The sequence below is a fragment of the Theobroma umbraticum genome, unplaced genomic scaffold (genome assembly GCF_002168275.2).
Source record: "Theobroma umbraticum cultivar Fairchild unplaced genomic scaffold, ASM216827v3 scaffold_130.0, whole genome shotgun sequence".
NCBI classification, from domain to species: Eukaryota; Viridiplantae; Streptophyta; class Magnoliopsida; order Malvales; family Malvaceae; genus Theobroma; species Theobroma umbraticum.
In genome coordinates, this window is record NW_018397264.1 from 5,066,552 (window position 1) to 5,083,434 (window position 16,883).

General features: G+C 35.5%; 1 protein-coding gene and 1 pseudogene across 1 annotated transcript; both read right to left on the reverse strand.

The window, feature by feature from the left end:
• Positions 1-140: 140 nt before the first annotated feature.
• LOC110421982 (putative calcium-transporting ATPase 13, plasma membrane-type) lies at positions 141-3,394 on the reverse strand. The gene is given in 7 exon segments (XM_021435723.2): positions 141-197; positions 199-229; positions 231-1,042; positions 1,044-1,084; positions 1,087-1,138; positions 1,141-3,126; positions 3,129-3,394. Coding segments are annotated over 7 exon segments (3,051 nt in total). The 5' UTR covers positions 3,201-3,394.
• A 5,235-nt stretch (positions 3,395-8,629) lies between these two features.
• On the reverse strand, positions 8,630-12,171 carry LOC110421274 (putative calcium-transporting ATPase 13, plasma membrane-type pseudogene; annotated as a pseudogene).
• Positions 12,172-16,883: the final 4,712 nt, after the last annotated feature.

Below are 16,883 nucleotides of genomic sequence, written 5' to 3' on the forward strand. Positions count from 1 at the left end.
ATTTGTACAGATCAAGATGCTAAAAATATAAATTAGTTTACAAAAAATTAAGGGACTATTGATCATTTCTAATAATGTTACTCAAAAAATTACAACAAAAAAAAAAAACTAATAAGCAGCAATTCTGATTTCATGATGTCCTACTGCCTCCATCTGAGATAGCTAAAAAAGGGTTTCTCTGGAACTGGAATGTACTTGAACAACCCAACCAATTGGCCAAGACACGGCGCATTCCAATGCAGGCACCCCAACTGGCCCCATTCAACCTCTCCGTATCTGCAAACTTCTTCAGAAATTCTACCATCACCACTTGAAGAAGAATTGTTATCCCGATGATCCCCATAAACAACTTATTCTTGTGTATGCCCTCAAACACGTTCTTCTTTTCCAGCTTCCTTGCGTTAAATTCGTTGAACACTTGGCAAAGGACAAAAATATTGAAGATCAAGGTATCATTTACCTTCTCTGTTACGCCAAAGATTGATTCACCTCTGAATTGTAAGGTAAGAAGCACTGATATCTGGTATAAAGCTTGTGCAAGTAGGTTCCTCCACATGATATTTGTGATGAGTGGCTTTGTTCGACCAACGGGTGGTTTCTCCATCAACTCCTTTGTAGGCCGCTCTGTAGCAAGAGCCAAGGCACCCAATGTGTCCATAATCAAGTTCACCCACAGCAACTGGACCGCTGTTAGAGGGACTTCACCTGCTGAAACTGCTGCTACAAAGTTGATACAAAGTGCAGCAACATTTACCGTGAGCTGGAATTGAATGAATTTCTGGATGTTGGTATAGACGCATCTTCCCCACCTCAAGACTGTGGCAACAGAAGCGAAATTATCATCCAAGATGACAATGTCTGAGCTCTCTTTTGCCACTTCAGTTCCCTGAATTCCCATGGACAGTCCTATATCTGCTTCCTTGAGTGCCGGTGCATCATTTGTGCCGTCACCAGTGACTGCAACTACATGCCCTTTCTGTTTCAAGCACTGTACCATGAGAAGCTTATCAAAAGGAGAGGATCTTGCCATCACTCGGATTTTGGTCAACTTTCTCCATCCTCTCTCGTGGTGTATAATTTCTAATTCCTCGCCTTCTACCACCACGCCACTGGACATGTCGTCACCAGGCCTTGAGAATTCCCACATTCAGTAGCTATAGCTCTTGCAGTGAAAACATTGTCGCCAGTAATCATTTTGATGTTTACTCCAGCATATTGGCAATCTTCCACAGCTTTCTTCACTCCAGGTCTGCATGGATCCTTTATGCCCACCAGTCCTAACAGGGTCAAGCTGTCTTCTTTAACCTTTTTCTGCTCTTTTAGATTTCCATACTCTTCTTCTGGAACTTGTTTATGGGCAAAAGCAATGCACCTGAGGGTGCTCGCTGCCATTCCTTGAATAATTTGCTCAAATTTCATCCTTTCGCTATTATTGAGATCTTTCACGATTCCGGAAGCATCGTAGTAGCTTGAGCACATTGCTAGAATCATCTCTGCGGCTCCTTTCCAGTGAACATGGACAGTATCATCCCCATTCTTCTCAATCAAAACCCCACTCCTTTTTTTCTGAGAATTGAAGGCTTCAACTTGGAGTATCGCACAACTCTGCTTCATTTTCTCCATATCCGTCTTCAGTTCCAAGACAGCCCAAGAAAGGATTGCCTTTTCTGTAGGACTACCTGAGAACTCGAATTCTGATCCTGAGGAAGCTCTGTAAACACTTCCAGTAGTGTTTAAAGCAACTCCCTGATGGATCAAGTCAATAACAAATGGAGAAATTGAAGAAGCACCCTCTTCCATAGATTTTTGGCCAAGCCAAAATTTGGTCACCTTCATTTGGTTGAGCGTGAGAGTGCCTGTTTTGTCAGTGCAAATTGTGGTGGCAGAGCCCATTGTCTCACAGGCGGAGAGCTTTCTTACCATTGCTTGATCTGCCATCATTCTCTTCATCGAATAAGCAAGGGTCAGTGTGACCGCTAGTGGCAGCCCTTCTGGAATTGCAACTACGACGATGGTAACAGCGGCAGCTACGATTCCGACAACAGCATTTATTATATCATCAGCCTTTGTCTTGCTTCCATTGAACTCCCGGTTTCCGTTCTCATCTGTTGTATTGCCTGTGAAGTAACGAACCAACAAAACGACAAGAACCAGGAACGCAACTGCTAAGCCAACCTTACCAATTGATGAGGTCAGCCTGTTTAAACGAGCTTGTAAGGGCGTCTGTTCGTTAGTGCCACAGCTGATTTGGCTCATCATTTGGCCCCACATAGTATTCATTCCAACCGAAGTGACAAGCATCCAAGCGTACCCATCAGCCACCTTGGTCCCTGAAAACAAGAACGGATTTTGGCTGCGATTTACCTCGACATGGTCACTTTCCCCGGTCATGCTCGATTCATCAACTTGCAAGGAATGTCCTTCTAAGAACAATCCATCAGCAGGAACTTGATCTCCAATCTTTAGGCAAACAATGTCTCCAACAACTATATCAAATATTGAGATTTGTTGGCGCCGACCTCCGCGTACAACATCAATCTGAATATTGTTGCTGACTTTTGATAACTTGTCAAACTGTCTGTTCTGCCTATAGTTACTTATAGCAGAAACTGCAATGACAAGAAAGACAGCTACGAAAATGCTTCCACCGTCATACCAACCTTCTTTGAGTCCATGTTCTTCGATTCCGAAGCCAAGTGAAAGTGCTGCACATCCTACAAGAATCATTATAGTAAGGTCTTTAAAAGCTTCAATGACAAAATGGGAAAAGCTCTTTGTTGGCGGTTTCTTATACGTGTTGGAACCGAACGCTTCATGTCGGCGAGCGATGTCCTCGGTGCTGCCAGAAATACCGACCTCGGTGTTGGTTCCGAGAGCAGAAGCCACACCATTAACCCCATCAAGTTTCTGCAACGTATCGATTCTTTTCTCTTTGACTACCTCAATGAGAGTCGTTTGATCAACTTGGAAAAGACAGTTTTCTTGTGTAACAGTGAGTGAAACATGAGTTGAGGAGCGATGAATATCCTTGGTTTTTGTTTTGGCTGCTGGAGGCTTCATGACAAGGGATGAAAAGGTTCTAGAACAATAAATGGTAGTGAAAATGGTGTGCCATTTCTTTTTGGGGTTTTGCTAAGGGTGGCAGGTACATGGATTATACATTCAATGCCAAGCAAGTTCGATCGGAGAACGGTAGTCATGAATAAAAACACCCCGAATAAGGAAAAACGAAGAAGAAGAAGAAAAAGGAGTTTGCAAAAAGAAGATGATAGACTACAAAGCGAACAAAAAGGTTCAGTATTTGGTTTACAAATATCTTTGTTGAAATAAAATCTTAGCTGATACTTTGATTACAGTACTTGATCACCAAAACAAAATATAGGCTGATATGGGAGAAGAGAAACGGTGCCGGGGCTTTTATAAATTAAAAAGTGCACCGCGTTGATGACACGCTTGTGGGACATAGACGACTCCTTTTTTGGTTTTTTATTCCTCAACTTAAATGAGAAGTGAAAGAAAATCTTTTCTTCCAAGTTGGAATGCAAATTCCCTGCCTCCACTTCCCACGCTTTTGGTGCCCCTCCTTCGAAACTGTCAAGAAATCAGTAGGAAATTGCCTCCCCTTGTTTTATCCTCACCACCTGGTAAAAAAACAGGAAAAAAATAATATATATATATATATATGTGTGTGTGTGAAGAATAGTAATAATGTTTAACTAATGCACAATGATCAAATTAATTATATACTACTAAAATCCTTTAATTTCCACTCTGATCTGCAGTAGCACATTACATCCTAAGTAATCTTTTTTAAAGAAAAACGTACGCAAGAGTATACTGCTAACATCAAAGGTTAAGTAATCGAATATCATTATCATTTTCCAATTACTTAGAAGAAATTTTGCACTTAATGACTTACTCATGGAGTTGTTATTCATTATTAGCGTTTTCTTGACAAGGTTCACACGGCATTTGGTACCACTAACTAATGAAATGGTTTTACTAAATTAATTGTTATATTGAATTATGAGGTATATTAATTTCAGGGAAATTCCATTTACAAATTAGCTAACCATAGGACCAATTGCGCTGAAAATTTAGTGCAAAAACTTTTGAAGTTGATTCGTGTTTGAATAACGAAAAGGGAACAGTTGGAGTTAGATAGGGAAAACGGAAGGAAGCAAAGGGTTAGGAAAATGGGGAGAAACAAGCTCCAACAGATGTAAAATTTTCTTATCCTTCGCATTTTGCTCCCCACTTTCGTCCTTACTATACACTTTGGCTAGTCAAGTGTAGATTGGCAAATTGGCAAAAGGGTTTTGAGTTTTGGCCACAAGAAGCCATCAAGAACGACTTTCTTTCTGTAACTTTGTCATCCAAAAGTGAACCAATTCTGTTTTAATTCATTTCTACCCCAAAGAATGAGAATTCTTTCGATGATATCCTCGTCGACCCTTCTCTCTTAGCCTTATACATGACCAATCGAACTTGCCATTGGCATGCCATAGAGTAGACGCGGCGAAACGTGATGATATTCTTCATGGTCAACTTCATTTGGAAAAGAGATTTTTTTTGTCTTATTTATCGACGTTAATTGAATTGACTTGGTCAATGGTCATTCAATATATTAACTTCCCAGGAATATACTTACCAATTCATGGTTCGAGTCGAAAGGTCCTCCTCTCTTGTGAAATATACATGTAATTTGTAAATCAACTTGGAAACTGGCTTGGGGTGTTGTTCAACATTTGATCATTTTTCCAATACCAGTCAGTCTGGGTCTGGTGTCCGTACAAGAGGTTGACAAGTATGGAAAACAGAACATAAAAGAAGAACAACTTAGGCGTGGAACGTACTACAAGGGCACCTTCACAATGAAAATGACTTCACCACCCTCAGCACTCAAAAGTCAACACTCTCACTAGTCAAAAGCTCTTTCATATACACTGTGCACAAAGAATACAGAGACATTATACTTTCAATTTTTTTTTTTGGTTTTACAGGTAAACCTTATTAAAACTCGGTTTGATTGATGTATTTGAATTCTGTCATACGTCTTTGGTTTTTCTTATTTATTTATTTATTTTTATTCTTTTTTATTCATTTTTGAGAAAGGAAAAAAACATAAACCAAATGTAATTTGAATAATCTTACATTGAAGGTATAAATATATTCGAGTTGTAGAAAACAATAAAACTATCATTCAATTAAAAGTTAGGTGTTCTATTAATTTCTTTTTTCAATTAAAAACTTTTTATTATCAATTGTTCCGATCGCTTAATACGAAAATACTTTCAAAGAAGAAAACTGGAAGGGAACCAGCAAAATTTATAATTTAAGGGTTAATTTTTGTTCTTTTATATATATATAAGCATTGAAAAGTGGAACGCATTGTCTTATAGATCACTGCTGTTTTATTCTCTGGATCTTTTCTGAAACTTGAAGGAGAAGTGAAGAGAACAACTTGCCACAACATTTCTTTAGAGGCCCAGTAGCAGGACCAAAGTTGGGCCACTGTTGTATTGACCAGTACTCCTTTACACCTAACAGTTGAAAGATGAGAACTAACAGTTTCCTTAACGCGGTGAGGGGATTGAAAATTAAATATATATAGCTTAATATGAAATATCTTATACTGATGTCAGGCTCTCCGTATCGCTCATTAAGCTATTAATGTCTTGGGCTCTAAGACTCCAGAGAAATTGCAATTTTTTTGTTTATTTTTGGGTATTACTTGAAGTTTCAACTTTAATCAATAATTATTTAATTCTGCTGCTATGTGGGGAAATATAATAATGTTTAAGTAATGCACAATGTGAAACATTGAAGCTGGCTTTGGGCTGTAAATGGAGGAAGTAGAGCCCAGGCTTCCTTACTAATAATTAATAGAGGGGAAAATGAGTGGCTTTGTTTTTTTTTTTATATATAAAACAGAAAAACCCCTTTCAGACTTCTTTCCAATATGCAAGCCCAGAAATTTAGAAGTATGTACAGATTGCTATGATCAGATGGGAAAATAAAAACATTGTTCCCATGGCGAGGAATGCAGATTTTGACTAATGTGATCTTTATATTTTTATCAACAAATTTGAGTGGAAAGAATCATGCCAGGGCCAGGGAATAATTAGTTCATTCTAGCTGAAAATTTAGTGCAATATTAAATTTCGATTCTTCCTTCTTTTTTTTCCTTTTCTTTTTTAATAGTATAATTAATAATCGATTTTTGAAAGCTAAAAAAGAAGCAAGTATCTTTATGAACTTTGAATTTGATTCGTGTTTGAATGCCAAAAAGGAAACACTAGGAATTAGACAGGGAAAACGGATGGAAGCCATGAATTAGATTCCACATGAAAATGAGAAGACAAGCTCCAACTTACTCAAATTAATTAGTGCTAGTATTTTCATTATGAGGGCACACACTAAATCTCCAGCTGAATCATTCACCATCTCCGATTTTGCTTTCATTTTCTTACTGATGCCTTCCTTTCTCTACCTTCTCCCTTACCGACTCTACACTTGGCTGGTCAAGAGTAGATAGGCAGCAAAAAATAAAAAAGAGAGTTGGCATCCTATTCAAACTCTCTCTCTTAGCCTTACCCGATCCCTTTCCTACTAAAACTGAAACCGATTGGCATGCCTCGTTAGAGAAGATGCGGCGACGCGTGATGATATTCTTTACCGACAAGGAAAAGACATTTTCAACGTGGAGGTCGGTAGAACAGATTTTTAGTCTCTCTGCCTACGTTACTTATATAGTTATATTGCCTATTTATTTCCAATAAATACACTTACCAACTTATGAAAGGGTGTCAAAGGGTGTCCTCAGTTGTAAATAAATATGTAATTTGAAATTGATATAATATTAAAAAAAATTAAATAAATTTTTATATTTTTAATTATATTCAATTAAGTTTTTGTATTGTTATTTTGAATCAGATAAATTTTTTAATTTTTATTTTAAATTAAATAAATTTTTATAATTAATAATTAATTTAATTAAAAATATTATTTATTATTTTATATCGTATGATGTTAATATGATATATTAAAATATTATAATTGATATAATATAATATACTAATTTGATATAATAATATGATTATGGTGATATTTTTTATCTTCATATCAACGTCATAATAATATCATGTGAATATAAAATTTTAAATAATATTTTAATTAATAATAATTAATTATAAAAATATATTTAATTTTAAATTAAAATATAAAAACTTAATTATAAGTAATAAATATTAAATATTTATTCAAAATTTTTAAAAAAATTAAAAAAAAATAAACAGAATGCCTTTGTAAACCAATTTTGAAACTGGGTCTAAAGCCCTCACAAGGGGTCGATCAAATGGAAACAGAAAAAATTAGAAGTACAACTTGGACGTGGAATGTACTTCAATGGCACCTTTACAAGGAAAATAACTTTACCACTGTCAACAGTCAATAGTCAACACTCTCAAGTCAACACTCGGAGTCAACATTTTTGGATAGTATAGAAAGACATTATAACTTCAAATTTCTTTTTTTTTTTAAACGGATGAACCCTTTTAAAACTCCCTATGATTGATATGTCATATATTTGTAGTTTTAATCATCTTACATTGAAGTTATAAATGGATTCAAGTTGTTGAAAAAATAAAACAATTATTTAATTAAAAATAAAAGACACTTATATTTTTATTTTTAACTATCATTCAACGTGTAAGTCTATTTAGTTTTCAAAATACATAATTCGTCCCAAATGTGTAAACAATGTTAATGTCTTAATGTAAAATATTTAAAATACTTCTTTTTTTCACTCTTCCTTTATCTCATGCCAGTCAAAAGTGCTCTTTTACATCGATTAATCACCTTGCAATCGAATTTGACATTAAAATGCTAGATCTGACCAGATCTTTACGAGGAAGCACGAGATCTAACCATGTAGCCTAGATCTCAAGATCTACTGCTCTCCCTAAGAGCACCATGAGCTTGCTAGGGAGCGTCACCCGTCGCGACATGGTAGGGTTAAGAGTTTTTTTTTTTTGCAAAAAAAAGTGAGAATAAATTTAAAAATGAAAATTTTAAAAATAAAAAGTAAAATTATTTTAAAAATATTGATATATCATCAAATTAACTAAAACATTGCCAGTTAAGTAATAACAAAATTTATATATTCAACGAAAATATTTTTTTGAGCTGACTATTAGTTTTAAAAATTAATAGACCTACGTTTAATTATGATAAAAAATCAAAAGTGTCAATGTACTCTACCGTTTTGATTTTTTTTTAATTAAAAACTTTTTCCGATTGCTTAATATGAAAGCACTTCAAGGAAGAAAGTTGGAAGGGAACCATGCAAAATTGTAAGCTAAGGCTAAATTTTTGTTATTCTTTTTTCATGGATGTAAGATAAGATGGTTTTATCAGAAATTCAATTAAAAACAATAGGACTAATAAAAGACACCACGGTTTCAGATGTTTTTTCTTTGGGCTAATTGGATGTCTGAGTGTTTTTCATTCTGGTAATTATCCAATAACTTAGCACCTAGAGCCTAATTGAGTCCAATGTTTTTCAACAAAGCCCAGAGAAGCACAACCTGCTATTCAAACCTTAAATGGGTACTATCAGCCCATCATAAACAAAACCAATTTTTTTCCTTTTTTTTTTATTGATGTAAAGTTAATTCTTTCTGTAATTTGTACAGATCAAGATGCTAAAAATATAAATTAGTTTACAAAAATTAAGGGACTATTGATCATTTCTAATAATTTACTCAAAAAATTACAAAAAAAAAAAAAACTAATAAGCAGCAATTCTGATTTCATGATGTCCTACTGCCTCCATCTGAGATAGCTAAAAAAGGGTTTCTCTGGAACTGGAATGTACTTGACAACCCAACCAATTGGCCAAGACACGGCCGCAATTCCAATGCAGGCACCCCACTGGCCCCAATTCAACCTCTCCGTATCTGCAAACTTCTTCAGAAATTCTACCTCATCACACTTGAAGAAGAATTGTTATCCCGATGATCCCCATAAACAACTTATTCTTGTGTATGCCCTCAAACACGTTTTCTCTTTTCCAGCTTCCTTGCGTTAAATTCGTTGAACACTTGGCAAAGGACAAAAATATTGAAGATCAAGGTATCATTTACCTTCTCTGTTACGCCAAAGATTGATTCACTCTGAATTGTAAGGTAAGAAGCACTGATATCTGGTATAAAGCTTGTGCAAGTAGGTTCCTCCACATGATATTTGTGATGAGTGGCTTTGTTCGACCAACGGGTGGTTTCTCCATCAACTCCTTTGTAGGCCGCTCTGTAGCAAGAGCCAAGGCACCCAATGTGTCCATAATCAAGTTCACCCACAGCAACTGGACCGCTGTTAGAGGGACTTCACCTGCTGAAACTGCTGCTACAAAGTTGATACAAAGTGCAGCAACATTTACCGTGAGCTGGAATTGAATGAATTTCTGGATGTTGGTATAGACGCATCTTCCCCACCTCAAGACTGTGGCAACAGAAGCGAAATTATCATCCAAGATGACAATGTCTGAGCTCTCTTTTGCCACTTCAGTTCCCTGAATTCCCAGATGACAGTCCTATATCTGCTTCCTTGAGTGCCGGTGCATCATTTGTGCCGTCACCAGTGACTGCAACTACATGCCCTTTCTGTTTCAAGCACTGTACCATGAGAAGCTTTCAAAAGGAGAGGATCTTGCCATCACTCGGATTTTGTCAGCTTTCTCCATCCTCTCTCGTGGTGTATAATTTCTGATTCCTCGCCTTCTACCACCACGCCACTGGACATGTCGTCACCAGGCCTGAGAATCCCACATTCAGTAGCTATAGCTCTTGCAGTGAAAACATTGTCGCCAGTAATCATTTTGATGTTTACTCCAGCATATTGGCAATCTTCCACAGCTTTCTTCACTCCAGGTCTGCATGGATCCTTTATGCCCACCAGTCCTAACAGGGTCAAGCTGTCTTCTTTAACCTTTTTCTGCTCTTTTAGATTTCCATACTCTTCTTCTGGAACTTGTTTATGGGCAAAAGCAATGCACCTGAGGGTGCTCGCTGCCATTCCTTGAATAATTTGCTCAAATTTCATCCTTTCGCTATTATTGAGATCTTTCACGATTCCGGAAGCATCGTAGTAGCTTGAGCACATTGCTAGAATCATCTCTGCGGCTCCTTTCCAGTGAACATGGACAGTATCATCCCCATTCTTCTCAATCAAACCCCACTCCTTTTTTTCTGAGAATGAAGGCTTCAACTTGGAGTATCGCACAACTCTGCTTCATTTTCTCCATATCCGTCTTCAGTTCCAAGACAGCCCAAGAAAGGATTGCCTTTTCTGTAGGACTACCTGAGAACTCGAATTCTGATCCTGAGGAGCTCTGTAAACACTTCCAGTAGTGTTTAAGCAACTCCCTGATGGATCAAGTCAAAACAAATGGAGAAATTGAAGAAGCACCCTCTTCCATAGATTTTTGGCCAAGCCAAAATTTGGTCACCTTCATTTGGTTGAGCGTGAGAGTCGCTGTTTTGTCAGTGCAAATTGTGGTGGCAGAGCCCATTGTCTCACAGGCGGAGAGCTTTCTTACCATTGCTTGATCTGCCATCATTCTCTTCATCGAATAAGCAAGGGTCAGTGTGACCGCTAGTGGCAGCCCTTCTGGAATTGCAACTACGACGATGGTAACAGCGGCAGCTACGATTCCGACAACAGCATTTATTATATCATCAGCCTTTGTCTTGCTTCCATTGAACTCCCGGTTTCCGTTCTCATCTGTTGTATTGCCTGTGAAGTAACGAACCAACAAAACGACAAGAACCAGGAACGCAACTGCTAAGCCAACTTACCAATTGATGAGGTCAGCCTGTTTAAACGAGCTTGTAAGGGCGTCTGTTCGTTAGTGCCACAGCTGATTTGGCTCATCATTTGGCCCCACATAGTATTCATTCCAACCGAAGTGACAAGCATCCAAGCGTACCCATCAGCCACCTTGGTCCTGAAAACAAGAACGGATTTTGGCTGCGATTTACCTCGACATGGTCACTTTCCCCGGTCATGCTCGATTCATCAACTTGCAAGGAATGTCCTTCTAAGAACAATCCATCAGCAGGAACTTGATCTCCAATCTTTAGGCAAACAATGTCTCCAACAACTATATCAATATTGAGATTTGTTGGCGCCGACCTCCGCGACACACATCAATCTGAATATTGTTGCTGACTTTTGATAACTTGTCAAACTGTCTGTTCTGCCTATAGTTACTTATAGCAGAAACTGCAATGACAAGAAAGACAGCTACGAAAATGCTTCCACCGTCATACCAACCTTCTTTGAGTCCATGTTTTCGATTCCAAGCCAAGTGACTGCAACTCCTACAAGAATCATTATAGTAAGGTCTTATAAAGCTTCAATGACATGGGAAAAGCTCTTTGTTGGGTTTCTTATACGTGTTGGAACGAACGTTCATGTCGGCGGCGATGTCCTCGGTGTCGCCAGAAATACACCGATGTCAGAGAAGCCACATTAACCCCATCAAGTTTCTGCAACGTATCGATTCTTTTCTCTTCTACTACCTCAATGAGAGTCGTTTGATCAACTTGGAAAAGACAGTTTTCTTGTGTAACAGTGAGTGAAACATGAGTTGAGGAGCGATGAATATCCTTGGTTTTTGTTTTGGCTGCTGGAGGCTTCATGACAAGGGATGAAAGGTTCTAGAACAATAAATGGTAGTGAAAATGGTGTGCCATTTCTTTTTGGGTTTGCTAAGGGTGGCAGGTACATGGATTATACATTCAATGCCAAGCAAGTTTGATCGGAGAACGGTAGTCATGAATAAAAACCTTGAATAAGGAAAAACAAAGAAGAAGAAGAAAAAGGAGTACGCAAAAACAAGATGATAGACTATAAAGGAAATGACAATGTGTACTATTTCACAAATATCTTTTAGCTAATACTTTGATTGTGATTTGTTCACCAAAACACGTAAGCTGATATCGGAGAAGAGAAATGCTGTCAGGCTTTATAGGCAGAGTGCGCACAGTAGTTCCCGCGGTATTCTAATTTCTTTGTCAATTCCACGCCTTGCATTCTGTTTTCCTTAATATATTGTCTGGAACTTTTCTTAAACTACAAGAAACGTTTCTCGGAAGTTTACATGCAAATTCCTTGAACCCACTTTCTGAAGTCTCTGGCTTCGTATACTTTTATACTTGACGCATCCTCATCAAATTTATGTCGCATAATTAGGAATTAATCAAATCTTTTTAATTAATTGAAAAATTATTAAATATTAATAAAAAATAAAAATATTTTCATCTAAAATAATTTTTTCTTTTAAACTTTTTTAGATAAAATAATTAAAAAAACCAACGTATTATCAGAACTATCAAAAATCTCCACTAATTAATCCATCTTATCAGTAACTGCTATAACTATTATAAAGATTTCATATAAAAAGGAATTGCTCCCATACAATTTTACTCTAACATATTTTAAGAAACATCTTTAACAAAATTTCCATAAAACAATTGGTACTCATCAATTTTTCTGCAACAGACAATTGAATAAATTGTAATTGAGAGAATAAAAAAATATTAGCAAAAGCAAATTAATTAAATCTGTAAAAGGAAAGTGAAATTTGAATCAAATAGTATTTGACCTCAATTTCATTATCCAAATATGGTGTCTTTCTTTTTTTTTAATATATATAGCTCAATTTAAAATTAAATATCATATAGTTCAATATGAAATATCTTAACTGAGCTCATTAAGCAATTGAAAATATTGGGCCCTAAGGTTCCAAATAGAACAACAATTTGGATATTGCAACTTGTTTTATTTTTGGGTATTGAAAATACAAATTTAATCAATAATTACTGGGGAATAATAATAATGTTTATCTAATGCACACATGTGAAGCATTAATGCTGGCTTTGTGCTGTAGATGGAGGAAGAAGAGCCCAGGCTTCCTTTCTAATAAGTAGAGGAGGAAAACGTGTCGGCTTGTTGTGTATTTGTTTGAAAAAAGAGAAAAAGAAAACCCGCTTTCAGATTTCTTACCAATCTGTAAAGCTAGTAATAATAATTTAAAATCATGTACATATATTGTTATGATCATAAAAATATTGATTCCCATGGGAAGGAATGCAGATTTTGACTAATGTGGTAGTATATAGTATATAGTCTATAGTTTTATCAACGAATTCGAGTGGAAAGTACCATGCTAGAGAATATAAATTAGTACATTTTAGAGCTAGCTGATCAAATTAATTACATAATGCTACAAAGCTTAGCACAAATATGTAGTTTAGGGAAGGCACATCATGATCAATTCGTCTGAAAATTTAGTTCAATATTAAAATTCAATCTTCATTTTTTTCTTTTTTTTTTTATAATTGAGGTAAGGAAAATTTAAATTTTGTTCTCTAAATAAAAAAATTATGCATCAATCAATTAATCAAACATTTTAGTGTCATTTTCCTTTTGAATAATATAATATTCGATTTTTGAAAGCTTAAAAAAAAGTAAAAAGCTTTTATGAACTTTGAATTGGATTCGTTTTTGAATGACAAAAAGGAAACACTAGGAATTAGGCAGGAAAAACGGGTGGAAGGTAGGAATTAGATTCCACATGAAGACGAGGACAAAAGCTCCAACTGTAATGGTGGGAGTTGCCCATCTTACTCAAAATAATTAGTCCTGGTAATTTAACTATGAAGGCATGCACACATTAAACCAGCAGCTGAATAATTCACTATCTCCATTTTTTCTTACTGTTGCCTTCTGGTTTAGAGTAGATAGGCATAGGGTTATGAGTTTTGACCCTGAACATGAAGAGATAGTTGAGCATGCATACTATTGTAACTTGTATGTAAGTTCCATGCATTAACGATTTAAATCATATTAAGACAACTCATACGTAGTAAAATATTATTAAAATTTTAATTCTTTAAGTTATGGATTACTTTAGTTGAAACTAATCTAGAGGTAGAGTCTTTCTTGGTTTTTTTTTTAACTTATGTACACTAATTAGGACTTATCAAACCACAACAGCACAGTTGTCTTATCTCTAATGGTGGTCCACATGCTGATTTGTTCAAATCTTTTCACTAAGAGTGTGTGAATCCCCAAGCTGAAGTTTGTGTTAGCAACCTCTCAACTTTGAATTCCCTTGTATTTCTCTCTTTTTGGCTGTGATCTTTTCTCAACACATGAAAAAATAAAATAAAATTTTTCTATGTACAAGAGACGGTTAAGGAATTCTTTTATAGAATGAATTAACTTACTTTATATCCAACTAGGATTTTAAAATGTCATGACCTAATTAGGCCTTTATATAATATTCTATCAAATCATATTTGATTCAATCCAATACTTAATTGATTAAAACTCTATAAAATCAATTAGATTACATCCAATTGAACTCAAATTAATTTCGACAGTTCACCTTATGACCCATTAAGTCCTCAACATGTTTGCAATAAATATAAATTAATTCAATTAAAATTTTATATTTATAAATCATGAGTAACATCTAGCAATACATCATGACCACCCTAATGTCAGGAGAGTCAATATGATTTAATTAACCTATCAGTGTACAATATCTCAATGTAATTCGATCATTTCATCATATATCCCAATAGATAGAAGCTTAGCCTAGTGTCTACTTTCTAACTTATCCATAATAGTTTTGCAACTTCTATATTCACTTATCAATAGTGCTTTGGCTAAGGGCTTTTAATCAATATAAGTTAGGAACAAATGACATATGTCCCCTTCAAATAATTTGGGTTATGAATCCTCTCTGAAATACTCATTTATCTTCCCATACTTCTTGCCATACCGGTCATGAATCCTCTCTAGAATACTTATTCATCCTCACATACTCCATGCCATATGCAAAAATACCTTGTTTAAGCATCAGTTCATCTCCAGACTTGTAGAGGTGAAATCAAAACATGATAATTCACATACAAGATAACGTAATATCATAAGTTTAATGATTACTTATACTATTGACATATGAGAGTATTTTCATAAACACTTGAGTGAAATATTAAATGGAACTCTCATAGCCGATCATGTTCAGTGAATTTGTTCATTAACAAGCACCCACATACTATCTCCAAGTATCTCATATTCTTCAAATCAATTTTTTGCTTAAGGAGTCATAGCATGTACCAAACTTTAAGCATTGTCAATGTCCTTATTCTTAATAATACAATAACTAAGAACATAAAATAAGATTTTGATGCATAAAAATCTCATGATTATAAATTTTATAATTTATTTACAATACCATTATGTTCTAAAGATTTTATCTATGTAAGTCCTTCATAACTCTTTATAAATAAATTTATGAATAAAACAATACCTTATATATTCTGTAATATATTTAACATAAAATATGATTAATTAATATAATATTTTACAAGTATAAAATCGATTGGCATTGATAAAAACGTTGAAAAGTTGATGAAGATCGCACCCTTGTTTCTTCTACCAACGAAAAGTGAAGGAGTTCTATTTTAATTCATTTCCATCCCCAAAGAATGAGAACTGTCGGTGTTCCCATTTAACAAACTTTAAAAAGAGCGATTGTATCCGATTCAACTTTCTGGCTTAGCCTTATCCAACATTGAAACCGATTTGCACGCCACGTTAGAGAAGATGCGGCGACAAGTGATGGTATTGTTTGCCTACCTACGTTAAGTATATTGACTTGGTCAATATATGCTCTTCCCAGAACATGCTTACCAATCAATAATTCTAATCGAAGGGTCTCCTCTCTTTGCAAATCAACTTGGAAAAAACAGGGTTCAAACATTTGATCATTTTAGGAGTACCAGTCTGGGTCTAAAGCCCAAACAAGGGGGTGATCAAATGGAAACAGAACACAATGCAGGAAGCAACTTTGGACGGGGAATGCACTCGAAGGGTACCTTTATTCCTTTACTAGGACATTTTATGTCTTTAATCAACACTGAAAACATAGAATAAAGAGACATTATCACTTCAAATCTGATTTTTTTTTTTTGTTAACTAGTGAACCTTATTAAAACTCTGTTTGATTGATATACTTGATGTGTGTTATATGTTTTTGATTTTTTATTTATTTTTATTCTTTTCTATTCATTTTTCTCTGGCCTAATTGGAGGTCTGAGTGTATTGCATTGCTAGTAATTTTCCACTGACACAGGACCTGCAGCGCAATTGAGTCCAATGTTGTTCCACAAAGCCCAGCTAAGCACAAGCTGCAATTCAAACCCTTAAATGGGTATTATCAGCCCATCATACAATAATCGGAAGTCCAACAATTATTTTAAAATCGGAGGTTGTTTTTTATGAATAAGTAAATCATAATATCCAAATTCAATTTAATGTAGATTTCTAGTCAATGATTAGTTCACACTTCCATCCATTGTAAACTTAAGAGCAATTTCCATTATTTTTTTGTCACAAGAATACTACTAAACAAGGATGATTAGTTGATTCATGTCACCTAAAAGATATGGAGAGCCATTCTATTTCAATAGGGCGACCAAAAGCCCCTTAATTTCTGTGCACAAGCTTTACTAATTTACTTTGATTAGAGGGAAATGGCAAAGTAACTACCCCCCAGATGGTACAATCATTTCAATAGCTAATCTTTTGTTAAAGAAGTGATTATGGTGGATATCCACCCACCATCCCGTCAATCCCCTCAACGAGAAAAAGAAGATGGAAGGGTCCTCTTACTTAGCTTTTGAGCTTGTTCCAGGGTAAAGGTTTATTAAAGCAAATACACGACCATAATGAGTTTAGCATTAAAATATAGATGTCCTTAACCACCCTGCAGCAACGAGAACAAGCTTTAAGACCAAGATATCTTT